At 46.8% G+C, this 20,761-nt stretch overlaps 1 protein-coding gene across 3 annotated transcripts in view; it reads left to right on the top strand.

Moving 5' to 3' along the window:
- The window catches only part of PAQR5 (progestin and adipoQ receptor family member 5), a 790,069-nt gene that overhangs the window by 616,423 nt on the left and 152,885 nt on the right, over window positions 1-20,761 (top strand). For 2 of the 3 annotated variants that reach the window (XM_069624226.1, XM_069624225.1), the window contains one exon: window positions 2,367-2,411. The exons of the other annotated variant lie outside the window; for it this stretch is intronic. In XM_069624226.1, the coding sequence (XP_069480327.1) occupies window positions 2,367-2,411 (45 nt within the window). The remainder of the gene's footprint in view (window positions 1-2,366; window positions 2,412-20,761) is intronic. 3 annotated transcript variants of the gene reach the window in all.

The raw sequence follows: 20,761 nt of genomic DNA, 5'->3' as shown, positions 1-20,761 counted from the left end.
ACCATCGGTGACGTCGACAGAGTACAGAGTACATCGAGGGACAATCGACGCCACGCCCTCGAGCACAGCGCCCTCTGCCGAGAATTTTTTTTTCCTAAGCAGCGAAGCTGGAGATAATGATTTATCACAAGATGAGGAATATATGGGGGGACACAATCCATTCGAAAGATCAGTTATAATGAAATGCCTTTGGGGTGTCCAATGCGCAGTGAAAAAGATGCTGACACTGAGGAGGAAAGAGGCATGACCCAGGGGGAGGAACTCACAATCACCACTTGCAGCATATGGGAAAGGTACTGCATAGGATTGAGAGGAATGACTAGAGAAAAAATGATGACTCGGAGCATGTATCCAAGGAAGAGGCAGCAGGGAGGAAATGGAAGAGCACTGGTAGTGGGGGATGAGGCGAGGGAGAGAGCATCCAAGTATATGCTCTGATATACATTACTGATGTTTACTCTATTTTTTAAATTCTTGCTACCAATGTTAGTCTGCAAGATCTGTACACAGTGATCTGTTGCTCCTGGGTCGAGCGAAGCTGGAGATAACGATTTATCACAAGATGAGGAATACGTGGGAGGAACATCCAGTCGAATGAACGTTACAGTTGGTAAGTAACTTGTTCAATTGTCCACATGGATTACAGAAGATGTTAATTGCCCCTGAAAATGTGCTTGAACTCTGAAACTGGACAAAAAGTAATTGACTGTCGCAATTCATTACCACAAGAACTTTTGGCGGAATTGTCCTTACAACAAGCAAGTGTTTTGCTCCCATAATTTTTAACTTTATTTTTTTATGGTATACAATTTGTGTGTAGACTGTCAATGTTCCTGTTAAAGTTTTATGTATACTGACCTCTTGTCTAAATAGCAATAGAAATGCAGAGCACCATGTGCACACTGTACACATACACCACTAAATCTATCGTTAAAACCAAAACAATGGAAATGAAATGTATAATGAAATCAACCTTGAAAATATAATGCTTGTTATCATTCATGGAAAGGCTAAGTGCTAGTGATTAACAGCTATTGATTAGCAGTGAAATTAGAAGTACTGGTTGCAATGATGCACTTTCTTTATTGCATCATATTTTTTAACTGAAAAATCTGACACACTTCCGTAGCCTGTCTATAAGAGCTAGTCAATCAGCATGCCTATTACTCTTGCCTGCCTGTTGCGCCCTGGGAGCAGTGTCTCACTAAAGTGCTAAAAGGCAGTGGGAGGTAGAAGAATAATTTGGAAACAAACTGAAGTTGTGTGTGCACCAGCACATCTCTGCTCAAAACCCATTGACTTTGGGGTACATGGGAAGGATTACAAATCCCACTTAGAACTAAGCATCAGTAGTAGAGGTAAATGAAGTTTCAGGACTGCAACAATATGCCTGTGTGAGTAATGATTTCGACACCTGTTAATGAACCTTTTCAAAATTGAAGTTTATGCTCATCCTTGCCATACTGCAGGTAGGATTTCATCAGTCTAGTTTGGGTTGGAGGACAGAAGATAAATTGTGCAGAAGTTGGGCCTATACTCACTTCCCGCCTGTATGGAGAAACATGGCACACATAGATCTTCCCTCGGAAATTCCAAAGTGTTCAGGCTTCTCATGAACATTTCATTTTAAGATTTCTTTTTTGGACTGTATTACAAGAAATGCTATTAGGGTATTTACTTGCAGTGTGGACCTTTTTGATGCTGATGATGTTTTATACACTTGACATTTTTTTTAAAAGTTTTTCTTCATATTTGATTTAAGATATGTTTGTTTCAATTAACGGGGCTTGAGATGTGCACTCACTATCAGCCATTGACTAGTGACAATTGACTCTTGCGAGTAAGAAATAGTGTGTATGTGTAGAATTGTATATATTTTTCTAATGCTCTTGTTTTGTGCATTAGCCTTCCGATTATTAACGGATATGCAATGTGAAGTGCTTAAACATGCACTCCTTAGCACCGTTATTGAATTGTAACAATGTTTATCCTGGCTTACTTAACGCATCCAAGATGAAAGCATACTTGGTATCGCGATACTACTTTGCCTGCGTTTGCAAACCCCTGGATAGAACAGAGCTCAGTTAGAGAAAGCTCATTATAGATCTCTTGCATGCCAGGTTTCCTACATGTATTCAATTATAAAATGCTTTTAAAAGTGCATGGCCTGCATGTCTGGCTCTTGCTGCCTTTCCATACTTCTGGTCTTCTGCTCTTAGTTTTTGGCAATATCCGTAAATATGATGCTTGGGCATAAGTGAATGTTTTTTTTCGGTGCCTGGTTATTATCTGACTGCATATGTCTGTCTACCTTTGTCGCTCCTTTTGCTAACGTTTTCTTTCTCTACTCGGCTAACCCCATACAGGCTTGGCTTCCCGTTCCTGTGCTATAACCGGGACACCATTGACAGGTACATGGGGGTTTTAAGAGTGTATTTTGCTGTCGCCTTTACCCCGCTTCAGTGGTACTATTTATCCTTCTAAAGAGTTGCTCTTTTCTTTGAAGCATATCAGTTTTTTGGTGGACACAGCCTTGGTTTCAGACTTTCAGAAAGTAAAGTAGGTTGATGGGGAAACAGCTTGATTATCCAACAGGCTCCTGCCTTTGAAAGGTTGCAAACAGTGGGACAGACTCAGTAAGATGCCTGGACTGTGCCTTTAAAAGTCAGTCGGGCAAAGGGTGGAATGGCAGTGTCACCTTTCTGTAATACGAGAGTATCAACAAAATATACTTGAAACTTTAAAAGCATGAGTCATGTGCTTGGTGTCGAGTTAATGAGTTTTAGCTTCTGCACTAGCATGGTAACAATAATATCAGTATAATGAGTGTCATCTTCCTGTGTCTGGTGCACCGGGAACATGTGGTGAAATGAACATGGGAGCAGGGAGAGAATAAGAGGCAAAGGAGTGGCAGGAAAAGGATCAGATCAATTTAAGAAGATAGCGCTGATGCGCATGGCATCAAGCTTCTACAAATTAGAGTAATAAGGGTATGTCTGTATGTATGTACGTGCGTGTGTGTATATGTATCCAATATCTTTATTTCAGCAGAAACACCATAAAACCTTAATACAATACAGGTCAATTGGTACAAACAAATATAAAACTGCTAAAAAGATGGCTGTTGCTTCTGAAATAAACCCATAATCAACACTTACGACAAACAGCCCCCCTCCATAAAGTGATTAAAAGATAATAGTCTCTTTTTAAAAACGAAAGTTACAAAAACAAACGGCCATCAGAGATGAAAAAGAAGAGCAACATTTTAGTGCATCAAGCCATTGCAACTCTCTACAAGATAAAATGGGCAACAAAAAAAAGTGCACTTTGTCTTCGTCTTCAGTTGGTTCAAAGCACAGTGGGCAAACAGATGATGTACGACTTTTGCTCCATTTGGCAGTAAAATGGGCCAGTGGAAGGATGCCCAAACGAAACCTTGCATACTAACTTTTAAGGCTGTGGTCAATTGATAATCGAAACGAAAATACGCTTCATAACCACAATCCTTTTTGAGCTGCAAAAAGACCTCTGACTTTTTCCGTGCCAGGCAGCTGTCGATCATCTTGCTCCAAGCCCACTCAGTAAATCGTCCCGAGGTTTGTGAAAAGAAACACACTGGTCCAACCTTCCCCGAGACACTCACACATTTGCAGGTGATTATTGGGCACCCACACACTTTCTCCCACTAATTCCCTCCCGTCCCTTCCTTCCAGAAGCTATCCAGCAATTTATCTAAGGACCACCCAGTCCTATACTCTTCCGGTAAGAACCACCATCTCCATTAATCTATTCAGCGGTCCTTTAGGCGCTTGCCCACATTCAATTTACGGCATCTTCCGTTTTTTTGTTGTTTTGTTATCTGACCCTTGGTGCAACTTTCTCCCTTGTCAATCATACCACCCGTGTTGGCACTGCCTTACTAAACTAAATGTGTATAATTGGATGTGTGTAATTGTCACCTGAAAGTACCCCATACGTCTTAAATGAGATAATATGGCTACCCAAAAAACAAGGATTCGTAGAGGGACGGTTGTTGAAACTGGGAAGGGTGATTTGGTGTGGGGCTTGTCAGTTGATAAACAATCCTACCCCATGCTCCCAGCAGATATCATTGGTGGCGCTGGAAGGAGTGGATCTACAGGTCAGGCTGAATGTTAGGAGGTGGTGGGAACAGGTTGGGATAGCGACGATGGGTGATGTATTGGCAGACGGGAAGCCCTGGGACTTTGAGGGGTTGGTGGAGGACAAGGGATTAAATTGGGAGACAGCACATCACGTACTCTCGATTACTACATATCATTAAGAGCATGTGGTCTGAGGCCACACTGGCCCTACAGAGCAGGCGGTGATAGAGACATTTTACGATGTGTCAGAAAGGGGACATCAGGTCTCCCGTGTGTGTGTATATATATATATATTTCTGAGGCTTGTGGAATCTGCTTAGATCACATGCTGTGCATAGGCCGACATCTAGTGGAAGCTGCGGAGTATTACAGTTTGTTTTTCGAAAGTCGAAAAAGGGCGTCGACACAGGGCGTGCCAGTAATACTATCCCTAGTGTGACGTCCACTGTACCCATGATCCCTCACGCGTCTAGGATCCCCAGATTGTTTTTTTCCGCCATTCTGGTCGGAAGCACTTCATCGGAGTTCCCTGGCTTTGCCATATTTACACTTAAAACTAATTCTAATTTGCCCCATTTTCTCACCCCTACGTCGACCAGCATCTCGACGCCGAACCGGGGAGGAGATCAACGTCGAAACCCGACGGATTGGGCCTTGAGGCTCCGCCTCGGCTCGGGCCTGGGCCGCTGGCCTCGGCCCTACAGTAGGGAGAGTGGGGGGTGGTACACTCCCACACTCGGTTAGAAACACCTTCTTACCTACACACACTTGCCCGCTGCCCACAGGCGCGTATGGAGGGTACGCCCTTTCAGTTTTGCCCCAAGTGTAATAAAAAATACCCTTGGGTAGATAAGCACGCTACGTGCAACCTTTGCCTGCCCAGAGACCACCCCGAGGCGGGTTGCAGGGCCTGTAGCAGGTTTAAGACAAAGACTCTTAAGGACCGCTCCACCAAGCGTTGGGCCCACCACGCCAAGCTAGCAGCTATGGAGGCGGAGGGTACCTTCAGCGACGGCAGCGACGCCGGACTTTCGGACGGCGAGGGCACCAAGGCGTCGAAAGACAGCCTAACGCACGTCCCCGGCCTCGGAAGGTCGTCCGTCCCGGCGACTATGGGGAAGTCCCCCGGCGACAAGAGCGTTACACATACACACACTAAACACAAAAAACCCACCCGAGATTCGACGTCGTCGAAACCTCGGAAAGAGGCACAAAAGGAGCGGTCCGAAAGGACGTCCTCTGGGCGGTCCCGGTCGAGGTCGCCGCACGACGTCAGGCAAGCCTCCACACTTGCACAGAGTGCCTCGCCCATTAACATCACGGAAGATCACTCGTCGGGAGACGAACACGGCTTCCATCCCCAGCCCACACCCCAGGGAAAGGGTACATCTCTTGGGAGTGAGGAGGGCCCAGTTTCGGAGCCTAGTTCGAAACACAGGGATTCCACATCCGATCCTCGACGCCAGGCGTCGAAAGATAGGGGAAAGGGTAAACACACTTCCACCCACGGGGAAGCGGGTAAGCAACAAAGGAAACAACCTTTGCAATCCCCCACAACAATAGAACTGACTTCCCCGTCCAAGTCTTCTCAGGGACAGTCCTTAGAGAGTTCCAGCAGGGTCACCCCAAGCTCTAAACTCTGGTCATGCGAGGACATTGACAGAGTAATGTCAAGGATGTCCTCCTTAGCAAATTTCTTCGAAAGACACCCTGACCAACTACTAGCTTTAAACCCTCAGGAATCTTCTCCCTCAGGTTCAAGGGACCCTATCCCTTCAAATAAAAGGCCCCGGGTCGAGACACCAGTAAAGGCTTCAGAACCCTTCGAGGTCCAACCCTATTCTTGCCTTTTCCCTACAGGCCAAGGAGACTCTTCCCTTATAGAGGGCCAGGATTTCGAGACACCAGAAGATCTCGCAGTGTCAGACTATTACGGGGAGGACGAAGATGAGGATGAGCCAGAAAATAGCCCAGATATTTTCAGAATGGACTCACCAGTCGAAAGGGAAGCCCCGGTGTCTGATTCCCCAATAGATAATCAGCCCCTCCTAAATGAACTGCTCTCTCGGGCAGCTAACCACTTCCACATAGACACACAAGGTGTCCAAGAAGAGAGGGACTTCGCGGAGGAACTAATAGGGGAAAGGAAGACAGTAGCCCAGACCATTCCCATCCTGAAATCTATTCAACGCAGAATAGCACCATCCCTTGTCAACCCAAACTTGACAAGACCTGTAAACCCGAGAGTAGAGAAGCTGTTTAAAGCAGCCCAGTCGGACCCTCTATATATTAGAGGCCAACTTAAGCCAGACTCTCTAGTCGTAACTAACACCCGCAAGAGAGCTGGAACCCCATTATCTTCCTCGGAGGCTCCCCCCGACAAGGAAAGTAAGAAACTCTATGGTTTTGGTAGAAAAGTAGCTTCCACGGCAGCCTACCAAACCAGAATCGCGAATTCCACCACACTGTTGGCCAGCTACAACTGCCATCAGTGGGAAGAAGTGGCAGCACTAATAGATTCCGCTCCCGAACCCCTTAAAGGCCAGCTAGCTCGCATTTGTGCAGAGGGAAGAAACGTCTCAGGCTGCATTTTAAAAGCAACTTTAGACGCCGCAGACAATGCGGGTAGAATTATAGCAGAGGGGACTGTCATCAAAAGACATGCTTGGTTGAGGCAGTCGGGATTCAGAGCAGAAACACAAGCTGCACTCTTAGACAAACCAGTGGAAAGTGATCTCCTGTTTGGAAAGGCAGTCGAGGACGCACTAAAAAACGCTAAGGAGGAATTCGACACCCTCAAATCCCTTGGCCAGTTAACTACAAAACCACCTAACCAAAGAGGGAACGGCAATTTTCGTCGCCCCCGCGGCCAAAATTCCAATAGAGGTAATAGCTATTCCCACACCCAGGGTACACAGTGGAACACCAACTTACAACAGTCTACCCAGGGGTATGGTAGGGCTAGTAGAAGAGGACGTGGTAGAGGCAGAGGCAGCCCCAGTAAAGGAGGCGGCACGCCTCCACCAAAGCAGTGACGCTCATTTCAGGGTCCCTTCCCATGCAACCCCAGTAGGGAGACGAATATCCAGCTTCACCCAGGCATGGGAAGGGATAACATCCGACAGATGGGTGCTGTCGACAGTATCCAAGGGGTACTGTATAGAATTACTGCAACGTCCCCGAAACCACCCTCCAAGACAAAAAGTCCACTCTTTGGAACATCAAAAGATCCTCCTCGAGGAAGTCTACAATCTGCTCCTAAAGGACGCGATAGAACTCGTCCCAGGACACCAGGTAAACAAGGGTATCTATTCAACTTACTTCCTTGTGCCAAAGAAAGATTTAACAATGCGCCCAGTATTGGACTTACGGCCTGCCAACAAGTATGTCAAGCCCCAAAAATTCCGTATGACCACGCTACAAGAGGTAATCCCACTCCTAAAAAGGGGGGATTACATGGCAACCTTGGATATGAAAGATGCCTATTTTCATATTTCCATGCTCCCGGCGCACAGAAAATACTTGCGCTTCAAGGTGGACAGTCGCCACTACCAATTCAAGGTACTGCCCTTCGGGATAGCTTCAGCACCAAGGGTATTCACCAAGGTACTGGCGGTGGCAGCTGCACACCTACGCAGGGAGGCAATCCCAGTGTACCCTTATCTAGACGACTGGCTCATAACGGGGGAAACCCCAGGAATCTGCAGATCAAACATTCAGAGGACTATCGACCTCCTCCACGAATTAGGCTTCTCTATCAACGAGAAGAAGTCAAGTCTGGTGCCAAGCACCTCAAAACAGTTTCTAGGAGCGATCCTAGATACTCAGAGAGAATTGACCTTCCCTTCGGAAGAAAGAATTCGGAATATACTTCTGCAAATTCCGCATTATCAGTCAGGTCAACAGATAACAGTACGCAAAGCTATGCGGTTACTGGGCATGATGGCGTCATGCATTTACCTGGTCCCCCACGCGCGTCTGCGCATGCGTCCCATGCAGGAATGGTTGGCGAAACAGTGGTCTCAGGCAAGTGGTCAGTGGGACGATCTAGTGGTCGTTTCGCCAACACTCGTACAAAGCCTACACTGGTGGACAAGAGAGAATATCGCAAAGGGGAAACCCTTTTACGATCCCGAAGTACAGGCAGTGGTTACTACAGACGCATGCCTAACTGGTTGGGGAGCTCACCATCTCCACCACACAGCGCAGGGTCTCTGGTCTCACTCAGTAGCCAAGAACCACATCAATCTGCTAGAGCTTCTGGCAGTATTCCGAGCGCTGCAGGCGTTCGAGCCCCATCTACTGAACTTGTCGGTGCAAATCAGGACGGACAGCACGACAGCCATGTTCTATCTGAACAAGCAAGGAGGGACTTGTTCGCCAAATCTGTCCAAGCTTGCCCAGAAAATATGGATATGGGCACTCAGACGGAACATCTTCCTGTCATCGCAACATGTTCCAGGGGAGCTCAATTCCCTAGCGGATGCTCTAAGCAGAGACCCCCTCCCAGAAGAACACGAATGGGTCCTTCACAGAGACGTAGTAGAAGATCTCTTCTCTCAGTGGGGTTTCCCCACTATAGACCTATTCGCCACAAGCGAAAACAAACAATGCCCAGGATTTGCATCCAGGTTCCCCCAAACGGACTCCCAGGGGAATGCCCTGTGGATGAACTGGTCAGGGAGGTTTGCGTACGCTTTTCCACCAACTCCTCTCATCAGGAAGGTGGTGTGCAAGATGAACAAGGAATCAATGACGCTCATCCTAGTTGCTCCCATGTGGGCGAGACAACCATGGTTTCCACACCTACGCAGGATGGCGGTGTGCGACCCCATCAGACTCCCAGCCTGGTACAACCTTCTGTCCCAGCAACAAGGTCAAACACTGCATCAGGAACCCAACTCTATGAACCTAGCAGCATGGCTCCTGAAGTCATAGAGTTTGGACATCTCAAATTACCACAGAGGTGTATGGACATTCTAAAAGAGTCCAGGAAACCAAATACAAGACACTGTTACTTTGACAAGTGGAAAAGATTCGTTATCTGGTGCCAGAATAAACAAATCAACCCGGTTGATTGCACTCCTTCCAACGTTGTAACATAAATGCTCCACCTGCTGGATGCAGGGTTGGTCTTTAACTCTCTGAAAGTACACCTGGCAGCCCTCTCGGCTTACACCACATCCCATAACAGGGTCTCGTGGTGGAAAGTACCAGTGGTTAAAGCCTTCATGGAAGGAGTAAAGAGACTTCACCCTCCTATTTCGAACCCACCGCCAGGATGGGACCTCAACGTGGTGCTAGCTAAGCTCATGGGGCCCCCCTTCGAACCCATGCATAAAAGTAGTCTCAAACACCTGACTTATAAAACGGCCTTCTTAGTAGCCATTACCTCCATAAGAAGGGTCAGTGAAATTCAGGCTCTGTCAGTGCAAGATCCTTTCTTTACTATCCACAAGGACAAACTGGTTTTACGCACACACCCTAGGTTCTCACCTAAATTCATATCCAAGTTCCATGTAAACCAGTCCATCGAGCTTCCGGCTTTCTTCCAAAACCCACAAAGCTCGGCTGAGGTGAAACTACACACCCTAGATGTGCGTAGGGCGGTCTTATACTATGTAAATAAAACCAGACCGCTAAGGAAAACAGATCAACTGTTTGTCTCCGTAGCTACAGGCAGAGAGGGGGATCGCGTCTCTAAGGGCGCTATCTCTAAGTGGATTATCAACTGTATACAGCTGTGTTACTCTCTTTCTGAAAAGACTCTGCCGTTTACACCAAGGGCCCACTCTACTAGAGGCATTGGGGCCACTCTGGCTTTCATTGCAAATGTTCCCCTCGACACCATTTGCAAAGCAGCTACTTGGAGCTCTATTCACACTTTTACTCAGCATTACTGCATTGACACTCATTCCAAGACAGATACACAAGTGGGACAAGCGGTTCTAAGACACCTGTTTGCTCATGACCCTTCTCACATCCCACCTCCTTCTTCTGGTACTGCTCGCTAATCTATGCACAGCATGTGATCTAAGCAGATTCCACAAGCCTCAGAAGGGATACATTACTCACCGTAATCGTATTTCTGATGCTTGTATCTGCTTAGATTCACATGCGACCCACCCTTCCTCCCCTCCGAGAGAAGGCGCATGGTTGCTTGTAGTCTTACCTTTCTGTCTATCTGCTTGGACTATCTGTACTCACGCTACTCCTCATGCTACCTCATGTCAGGAAAAACACAATCTGGGGATCCTAGACGCGTGAGGGATCATGGGTACAGTGGACGTCACACTAGGGATAGTATTACTGGCACGCCCTGTGTCGACGCCCTTTTTCGACTTTCGAAAAACAAACTGTAATACTCCGCAGCTTCCACTAGATGTCGGCCTATGCACAGCATGTGAATCTAAGCAGATACAAGCATCAGAAATACGATTACGGTGAGTAATGTATCCCATATACGTTTTTGATGTCTAAGGTGAGTAAAGAGGTAGTCTGCATGAGACATAATTGGGGGGTGGATATATGAGAACCAGTGTCAGATGGGTTATGGGGCAGAGTGCAAGGGTACCACAAGAAGGTGTCAACGAATGTGCGGTTGCAACAAATTCAACTATATGTGACTGACAGAGAATACCTAACCCCAGACAGAGAACATTTCTAAGTTCAATCATGCGGGAACACAAATGTGCCCGAAGTGTGAGGTGGAGAATGCGGGGTTGGTACATATGTTCTGGTCCTGTGCCGGGATAGGCAGATTTTGGGGAGAAGTGGCCCGAATCATGGCTAAAGTGGAGATTAACCTGGATGTAGTTTCCCCCTGGGTCTGTTGTGGGCTTCCCAAGGCCTTGTAGAGCTAAGCATACGAGTAAGCTAAAGGACCTACCGTACATACTGGCTAAACGCAGAATATCGATGAGTTGAAAAGCGCAGATAAGATTGTCTGCACAAGTATGGTAGCGGGATCTAACGAAATGGGCGAATGCGGAAACAGTGGTGTGGCAAGAGGCTAGAGGGAGAAATGAGGATCCAGAGGATGGTGGACTAGATGCTTGGAGACAATTGGTAGCCGCTCTGTCTGTATCAGACCAAGCCGGTCGGGACGGAAACTAGCCCAGAAACTAGTGACAACAGTCCGATCCAACGCCATTACCGCCAGGGATCCAACAACAGCTAGTATTTTTTCATAAACCTCAGGACTTCGGGAGCTCTGTCCCACAGGAACCCTGGAACTGCTGCAGGAAGTACCACACACACACACAATTTACTAAGCATATCGGCGCAGGGATCCGACATTTCCTATAAGCTGCTACCTTCCCTGGACCACACCATGGAACAGGTTCGCTACTGCTAGAGATCTAAAAATGGCGGACTACCTACTATCCAGGAAAGACGACGACATTCCCTAGAGGATCAACTGACCACGCTTTCCCCACCAAGTCTTAATACACCGGAGAATCTTCACCAAACATTCATCAAATTAGAGCAATGTTCCACCAAGGAGATAAACACATTTTGGGAGATATTTACTCTCCAAACCTACTCGGAACAAGATAAAATACGTCGAGCCCTCAGAATAGTCATCTTCCCTTACTTCAATAACCCTGAGGATGCAGACTTAGCCCTAAATGGGAGGAAAACCTAACCAATGGCTCCAAAATCATGTTACAACTCCTTATTCAGTCAGTCAAAAAAGTTTATTCGAATGCAAAAATCCATTAAACATACAACTTCTTATTGAACACGCCGACTGGGAGCATATGAGACTAGTAACAGAAATGGCCACTCTCATATTAGAGATCAAAGCCAGCAATGCGCCAGCAAGTACTAAGGAAAAAAACATCAAGATAATGTACGAAATCCTAAAGAATCACCAAGACGATGTTAAGCTCAGGAAATGGAGGAAATTTGCAAGAGACGAACAAGATTACCTAGATGATCGCGTAGACACATTCCAACCCAAATTCGATGACCATTACAGGAATACCTCATGAGAGAGCACACCCAACAGCTTACCGGCAAGTTAAGAGATTGACAGCGACACAGAACCAGCCCCAAGATCAATAGCTCCTCCTAAGAAAACTGGTGAAGCCTCAGCAAGTACCAACATCAATAGAGACAAAGGTTATAATGTTTTGGACTAGATCAAATGTTACAAAAAAGGCACAAGATCTACAAACTCTTCCAAAATAGTACGCTTCCAGGACCCACTAGAGGATGTATCACCAAGAAGAGAAACAACAAGAGAGGCACGGGAGAATTGGATGTCAGAAACATGACCACAGAATATAAAAGCGCCTTAAGGCTTACAAGGTCTCAAACACAACTGCAACAGAAGGACCCTCAATGCTAAATCTGGTTCTTCACTTATCCAGTTACCCTCTCAATCCCACCATGCTAAATAAGGGACTATCCTTTGCTCCAACAGCACCAGCTGATCTTGTCCAAGAACATATAGACCTGTTCAAATAAACCAGGAAATTAAAACTCAAAAACATTTTTGCCAAGGAGGTTGACTGGCATCCAACAAGAAAAACGAAACCCACAATCAGTGAAATTGACATGCCAAATCTGGATCTCACCCATCTCCAAGTGAACTTGGAAGAAGATGCAGCTGGCATCACCCACACTAAAGGAGACATCCTCAAGGACCTCAATATTGATATACCTAAACTCCATTTCATGGGGATAACACGATAGACATTTTCCAGCAAGCGGTCACTCGTGATCTACACTAACTCGAGGACAAGATGAGACACAGTAAAAACAATAGAAGCAGTAACCTGAATGCAGGAGAGCAAGAACCCTTCAAAATAATGAGGGCATCATTATCAAGGAAGCAGACAAGGGTGGAAACATGGTCATACTCGACAGAACAGACTATATTGAAATGGCCAACACAAATATGTCAACTCCAGGCTGCTATGCACAGTTAGCAAACAGCCCGACTGGCAGCATTGTAAGACAAGCAAAGGAGCTACTTACAAAATGGCACATCACTGATGAAGAACACAAGTATCTAAAACCTAAACATCCAAGGATGCTGACAATATATTTTCTCCCAAAGGTGCATAAAACCTTTGAAACAATACCAGAAGCGAGACCTATCCTCAGTGCCATAGGTTGGGTCACGGAGACCTTTGTTAAGTATATTAATAACATACTGGCTCCTGAGGATCCTAAAATATCAATGTACCTACGTGACACGATGCATACCCTACTCCTTCCTAAAGAGACCTGGGAATCCACGGTCTGCTGGTGACCTTAAATGTTAAGGCACTATATAAAGCAATAGATCACACACTAGCACTGACAGCAGTTGATTACACGTATGCTAAGGCTTTAGCATCGTTTTATTCACATCTTGAATTAACAAAATAATTTTTATAATTCTCTCTGACAAACACCATTTTCCTTTTCAACCGGGTTTATTGCAAAAAAAAATCAAAGGAATTGCAATGGGAACCACATATGCTCCTGCCATGGCTAACCTTTTCATCAACCAATACAAACAGGTTCATGCCTTCGCCAACTGTGACTTTAACTATCGATCCACAAATGGTATCGTTATGTTGATGACATGCTCATGATTTGGTCAGGAACCCCTGAAGAAACCTCTCCTCCTTCAAAGAATACCTGAATACCAATCAGTTTGGCATTGAACTCACTTGGACACAAAGCAACAAAACAATTGACTTTCTAGACATAAATTTCACTGTGGACAACCAAATCCTGAAAACAACCACCTACAGGAAACCCACAGAAGTTAACTCTGTATTATTTGCAACTAGTTGCCACTGCAGATCTGTAATTGACAACATTCCTAAAGGCGAATTTATTGTAGGAACAAGTGAATACAACACGCAATACATGACAGTGAATCTAAACCAGAAAACAGTACAAAGAACAATTTACATGAATGATGAAGTTAAGTACAAATAGAGAGCGACAGAAATGAGAGAGTGGGGTAGGAGAGTTGGTGGAGGTGGGTTCAGTAGTGAGAGAGGAAACAATGGGTGGTAGGGGGAGAGTGGAAGAGATAGGATTTTAGAAAAGTGCAAAAGGAGGGGTAGGAGGTGATGGAGCGGACGGGGAGAGGAAAGCGGTTCCAATGGAAGGGAGCAATAAGTTGGAAGCAGCGGAAACGGGAGGGAGTAAGGGGGGAGGAGGAGTAGAGAGGAGGAAGTGATCCTCAGAACGGAGAGAACGAGAAGGAGTATGAAAAGTGAGAAGAGCGGATAGATAAGGAGGACCCAAGACCATAGAGGGCTTTGAAGACTAGACAGAGGAAGTTAAATTTGAGCTGGGAATGAAATGGGAACCAGTTTAGTGAGTTAAGAGAAGAGGAGATGGAGTTGTGAGGTGAGAGGAGGCAGAGGGAGCGAATGGCAGAGTGGTATACAGATTTGAGGGGGGAGAGGTGAGAGGAGGGGAGTCCGAAGAGAAGAGTACAGCAGTAGAAAAGTCTGGAGAAGAGGAGGGAGGAGATGAGGAGTTTGGTAGCTTGGAAGGTTAGGAAAGGACGAATTTTGCAGATGTTGTATAGGTGGAAACTGTAAGATCTGGCAGTGAGGGAAATGTGATGAGACAGAGGGAGGTGGGGGTCAATGTGGAGACCAAAGTTGCGGGTATGGGGAGAGAAGAGTTGGGAAGGAGGAAAGAAAATTAAAAGAGGAGGGGGGGAGAAGGAAGAGTGTTGGCAGGGAAGAAAAGAAGTTCAGTTGCGCATTAATAGTAAGGAAGTGAGAGGACATCCAAGATTTAATAGCAGAGAGTCAAGAAGAAAGTTTATGGTGGATGTCAGGAGAGAAGGAGGAGAAAGAGAGGAAGAGCTGGGTATCATCAGCATAGAAATGATGTGAGACATCAAAGGAGGAGATTATGGTAGAAAGGAGGGAAGTATAGAGTGAAAAGAGAAAGGGGCCAAGGACCTTGGGGAACGGCTTGGTTGAGTGGAGAGATTGGGGAGGTGCAGCCACCCCAGGAGACTGAGAAGGTGCGGTTAGAGAGATAGGAGGAGAACCAATTAAGAACTGAGTCTTTAAGGCCAAATGAAGAGTGATTACTAAGGAGTAGAGGGTGGTCGATGGTGTCAAAGGCAGCAGAGAGGTCCAGTAGGACCAGAATAGAGAAATGCTTAGAGTAGCGGGCAGAGAGGAGAGAGTTGAAAACAGAGGTGAGAGCAGTTTCAGTAGAGTGAAGAGGGCGGAAACCAGACTGGGTAGGGGGGAGGAGAGAATGGTTAGAGATGAAGGCAGAGAGTTAAGAGTAGACAATGTGTTCTAGGAGTTTAGAAAGGAAAGGTAGCAGAGAGATGGGGCGATAGTTAGAAGCGAGATGGGGATTAGCAGTGGGTATTTTGAGAATGGGGATGATAGTAGTATGCTTAAAAAAATGGGTGGGGAAGGTGGAAGTGGAAAGAGAGGTATTGTAAAGGGAGGTGAGATAAGGAATGAAGAGGGGGTAGATTTGGGGGGTGAGGGAGGTAGGTGTGGGGTCAGAGGAAGAGGCAGTGGGATGGGTTTTAGAAAGGAGGAGGGCAACTTCGGATTCAGTGATAGGGGTTAATGAGGACACGGAAAAGGGAGGGGGAGGTGGAGAGGAGAATTAGAAGGGGAGGAGAGGATAGTTTGTCGGAGATTGAGGACTTTGTTGGAAAAGAAGGTGGCAAGATCAGAGGCAGAGAGAGGAGAGGCAATGGAATGATCGAGGGTAGGTGGAGAGAGAAGTTGAGTTAAGGTTTGGAAGATACAGGGAGGGTGAGAGGACCGAGAGTGGAGAAGGTTGGTGAAGAAAGTGTGCTTACCAGAGTTAAGACAAGAGTCATAGAGGGAGTGATAGTAGAAGTAAGCAGATTGGTTGGAGGTAGTGGGGTGTTTGAGCCAGGAATGTTCAAGGCGCCTAAGAAGACGGCGCATGGAGGAAGGATGAGCTGATAGCCAGGGTTGAGCAGGTCGGAATGAGGAGAGAGGGTAAAGATGATCAAGAGTAGAGGAGAGGGAGGAAGTTAAGGTGGATGAGACTTCAGTGGCTGAAAGAGAAGAGAAGTGGGAGAGAGAGGGGAGGGAAGAGGAGAGGAGCAGAATGCTTTATCAAAGCACAAAGAGATTGCAGCACCTCTGGGGCATTCGAAGCAGAATGTGACCTCCTATGTAACAGATTCTCGGAAAGAGGGTACACCAAAGCAGCAATTGGATCAGCTGTCAGCTTAGCAAAACGTACAGCACGTGAAACATTACTTACCCCAAAGATCATAGTGGGAGCCAAGGACAATGCCATCAGATATGTAACAAGATTTCACCAGGACAGCCATCAGGTTAAAAAAAATCTCAGGCAAACACTAGCTCTTGCTCAGCATTTATCAGGACATACAGCATTGGATACCAGACAAACCTCAAATGTCATATAGCAAAGCACCCACCCCGCGGACGATGCTGAGCCCTTCTTACATGTCATCGGATGCGATTCCAAGAGACAATTGGCTGTCATCAACCAAATTAGCGGGCTTTTACAGATGTGGCACCTGCTCCATGTGCCCACATGCAAAGAATGCCAACTTGATCGACTTCATGGGCACTCACAATCACAAAGTCACTGATTTCATTATCTGCCAATCAAAATTTGTCATATATGTTATTATCTACACTTGCCATCTCAAATACATTGGCAGCACTATTAGAGAACTCAGAACCTGGATAAGAGAACACCTGGGACTGTTGAAATCACAGGACGCAAGATACCCCTTGGCCCTGCACTGGCAGGAGAAACATCAGATGGAGAGGAAAGAGGACATTCGATTCATCGGGATAGAACTCTTAAAATTCGATGCAAGAGGAGGAGACAGAGAATTGAGACCAGGACAATGCAAGGCCAAACTGATCTGCAAATATAGGAGTGTCAGCCTAGGCCTCAACACCGACCATGAGCTTAATGTCTTCCTCTGACTTATCACCCTCTCTGTGTCTACCCATGAACAATTAAATGTCTACAATCGCTGTGGTCCTCCCGACAGCACGGGAACTGCCACTTTAGCACCTGGCCTCCCCTTGGGCCCCCACCCCTGTCGATGTACCCACATATGTGGCAATTGTCAAGCATCACAGGCATCTTTCAGCTGCTGTGAAACACACTCCATCAGTTTCGCACAACAGACACCTGCCATTTCGGTAACTTCGACGCGTGACAAACTTCGCCGGTACTAGACTTCCTGAACCTTAAGGTATCTATATTACCTCAGCCACCACATAGTGGCTCACCTGGCATTGACAGTTGCCCCCTTATTACTTTATACTGTCTCCACTCACTAACACAAAGCATTGTCGATGCCTCATGGAGTAACATTACGACATGCGCATTACCCAAACGCTAGCCACCCACCCGGATGTCAAATCAGAACACAACTATGTCCAATAAGCCAACCTTTGCATGCCCTTATATAGCTTCCAGAATTCTCCTTAATGCAGCACGTAGAGCGTGCACAATGTTGGCACTTTGCCCTATCAAACTGCTGTGCACACAAGCAGCCGATGTAATCATTAGTACATCGTTATGGGATCACCTCCCACATGCCCCACTGGGCAATTATCATTATCAGGTTATTGATATACCTATTTGCATTTTACTTAATGCAGCACGCTCAGCATGCACACTATTGGAACATTTTGCCTACAAAACTGCTGTGCACACAAGCAGCCTCTCCAGTCATCAGTTACAGCGTTCTGGGATTTCATTCCTTCTGCCCCTTTGTGCAATTATCATTATCAAGGTCCCCCATTCCGTTGTGTACATAGGCAGCCCATCCAACTTGACGCTACCAATTTTGACATGCCTGCTGGGCTAGTCCGATCATCACTGTGCACATTAGCAGCCCCTACAGCGAGAAATTAGTGTAGGACGTTACCACCTCTTACATGCCTAATTGGCCTTCTTACATCCTTAGACACTCATCTTGCCTTGCCGCTTTTACTTTCGTATTGCGCCAACGTTGGACCGGCCAGTCGGAGCACGCGTCTCACCGGGACCCCGTGAACCAATTCGAGAGACGCTTCTATATCAATACACGCCTCTTGGCAAACAGGATCTAACAGTCGTCGTGAGCCGCAACAAGTGTACACTGAGGCCCCGCCGGGCCCATCAGGTAAGCTAGATCACTAGCAATTCACCAATGCGAGCACCCCTTCCATGGGGACCCCAATGTTAGAACCCTGAGCCCGATTCCCATTTCACATCGCGCACACCTGTCCTTCCCCCGCGAATAGCCCTCACTGCAATCCATGCCCCCTGCAACGGGTCCCTTACTTCCTTCTCACCTCTTACTTGGCGTCAGCACAGCTACACACCCTGGCAAGCGAGCCTGCATTCTTTCCCCACAGTGTTCCGACGTGATCAACCACAGGATACACGGGCTATTGCCCTTTCCTTCGCACTCACCTACATGTCACACTAGTGGCAGCCGCTACTGAACTCTAGCGTCCTCTGAGCAATTGGGTATATGCGCAGTTGTAACCAACTCTTGAGCTACCCTCTTATTATTGCTCCTGATCTAACAATAAGATTCCATGCAGGAGTAACTAGCACCTTACCAGTTTGGTCACTCGACCCCCCCCCCCCCTCTCAACAACAGGACCTTGCGCCACCTTGCTGGGCGCTCTTGCTGCAACCACCTATGTAGATGACACCGGAGCCCATGCCCCCCGCAAACATGCTCATAGCACCCAGAGAGGCACTCGGTGCCCCTCATGTGCCACGCCTCCGCCAGACAATATGACTGCCAGCCTGCATATGACACTGCAGCGTACGCCCCACTAGGGTATAAAATACCCGCACCATGGTTATATGCCTGTGATCGCTCCTTCCTCGCCCCCACCTCTGCCACTACCACGCCATGCCATCCACCACCGTCTAAGCAACCTCCCTGAGAACACCACTTCCGCTCAGGCCTTCACAAAGACTCAGACACCCATAGGCCACTGGTCCCCTGGCACACACTGGTCCAACCTTCCCCTCGCCACACATACATTTGCAGGTGATTATTGTGCACACACTCAAGACCTTCCCCCACTAATTACCTCCTGTTCTTTCCTTCCAGAAGCTATCCAGCAATTTATCTAAGGACCACCCAGTCTTAGACTCTTCCGGTAAGAACCACCATCCCCATTAACCTATTTAGCAGTCATTTAGGCGCTTGCCCACATTCATCCAACGCCATCTTCCATTTTTTTTCTCTCACTCTTGGTCAACTTTCTCCCTTGTCATTCATACTGCTTGTGTTGATACTGCCTTTACCATACTAAATGTGTATAATTGGATGTGTGTAATTGTGTCACCTCACAACCACCACACACCACCTTAATGTCAACTGTATGTGCACCTATGAAATGTGAAATGTATACAACTTAATGTCTACCATATGTCTAACCAACAACTGGCAACTCATGGCAATTCACCTCATAACCACCACGCCCTGTCGCGCTTACAACGTATCACAGCCTTGATAAAGACCCCTGGTCGAAACACGTGTTGGCTTTCTTTCGTCATGCAAATGTACAAATACTTGCTTGCAAGACCAAGGCAACCAATTGTCCGTTAAACATTAAAAACAAACAACATGAAAACCTAACTGTTTCCAGCAGTGGTTCCGTGAGCAAACACTCAGGCATCACTGTAACAAGTGACAACAGTCTGATCCAGCGCCATTACCACCAGGGATCCAACAACAGGTAGAATTTTTTCACATACGTCTAACATGTCTAAACTATGGGAGCTGTCTTCCATGTATGTGTATATATCTTTCTGAGGCTTGTAAATATGCTTGGAATCACATGCTCTGCATAGGCCGATATCTAGTGAAAGCTGCTGAGTATTGCACATAAAGTTTTTTGAAGTTCAAAAAGGGACATCAACAGGGCGTGGCTGTAATACTATCCCTAGTGTGACGTACCCTGTACCCATGATTCCTCACGCATCGAGGTCCCTCCGATTATTTTTTTCCACCATCGTGGCACGTTATTTTCACAGCGTCCATAGCTTGAGCTACTTTTAAGAGTTAAACTCATTCAAACCTCTTCTGTCGTTGGCGTTCGACGCACTCATTCGAACGCTGCTTCCCTGGAACACCTTGACGACTGATCCTGGTTTAACAGACATTCTGTTGCAACGACAGACTTTGGCGTACACTGGGATTCAGCCTAACCAGTAGGGAGAGTGAGGGGACTGATCGTTCTTTGTTAACACATACATACCCCCATTTTCTGACCCCACTGCCTTTGTCCTACTGCCTCTGTGTCCGCTTTCCACTATAGAGCGCACCCCCTTTAAGTTCTGTCCCAAGTGCAACAGAAAATTCCTGTGGGTCGACAAAGTGTTTTCAACCACTGCCTTCCACGTGACCACCTCGAATCCCGTTGCGCGGTGTGCAAGCTCTTTAGGCCCAAGACCCTCACGGAGCGCCAAACCAAGAGGTGGGCGGCATATGCCATGTCGGCTGAGTCGGAAACAGCCGTCGGGATATTCAAGTCAGACCACGAAGGCCGAGGCAGCTGAAACTCCGATTCGTTGCTCGAGGACACTACTGTGGAACAATCTAGATCCTGCATGCCCGTGCCCAGCCTCAAGAGGCAGTCGCAGAGTGCTGC

This window comes from Ambystoma mexicanum, chromosome 11 (assembly GCF_040938575.1).
Source record: "Ambystoma mexicanum isolate Mex_15411 chromosome 11, UKY_AmexF1_1, whole genome shotgun sequence".
NCBI classification, from domain to species: domain Eukaryota; kingdom Metazoa; phylum Chordata; class Amphibia; order Caudata; family Ambystomatidae; genus Ambystoma; species Ambystoma mexicanum.
The sequence above is the reverse complement of the archived record's forward strand: the minus strand, read 5'-3'. Positions and strand labels throughout refer to the sequence as shown.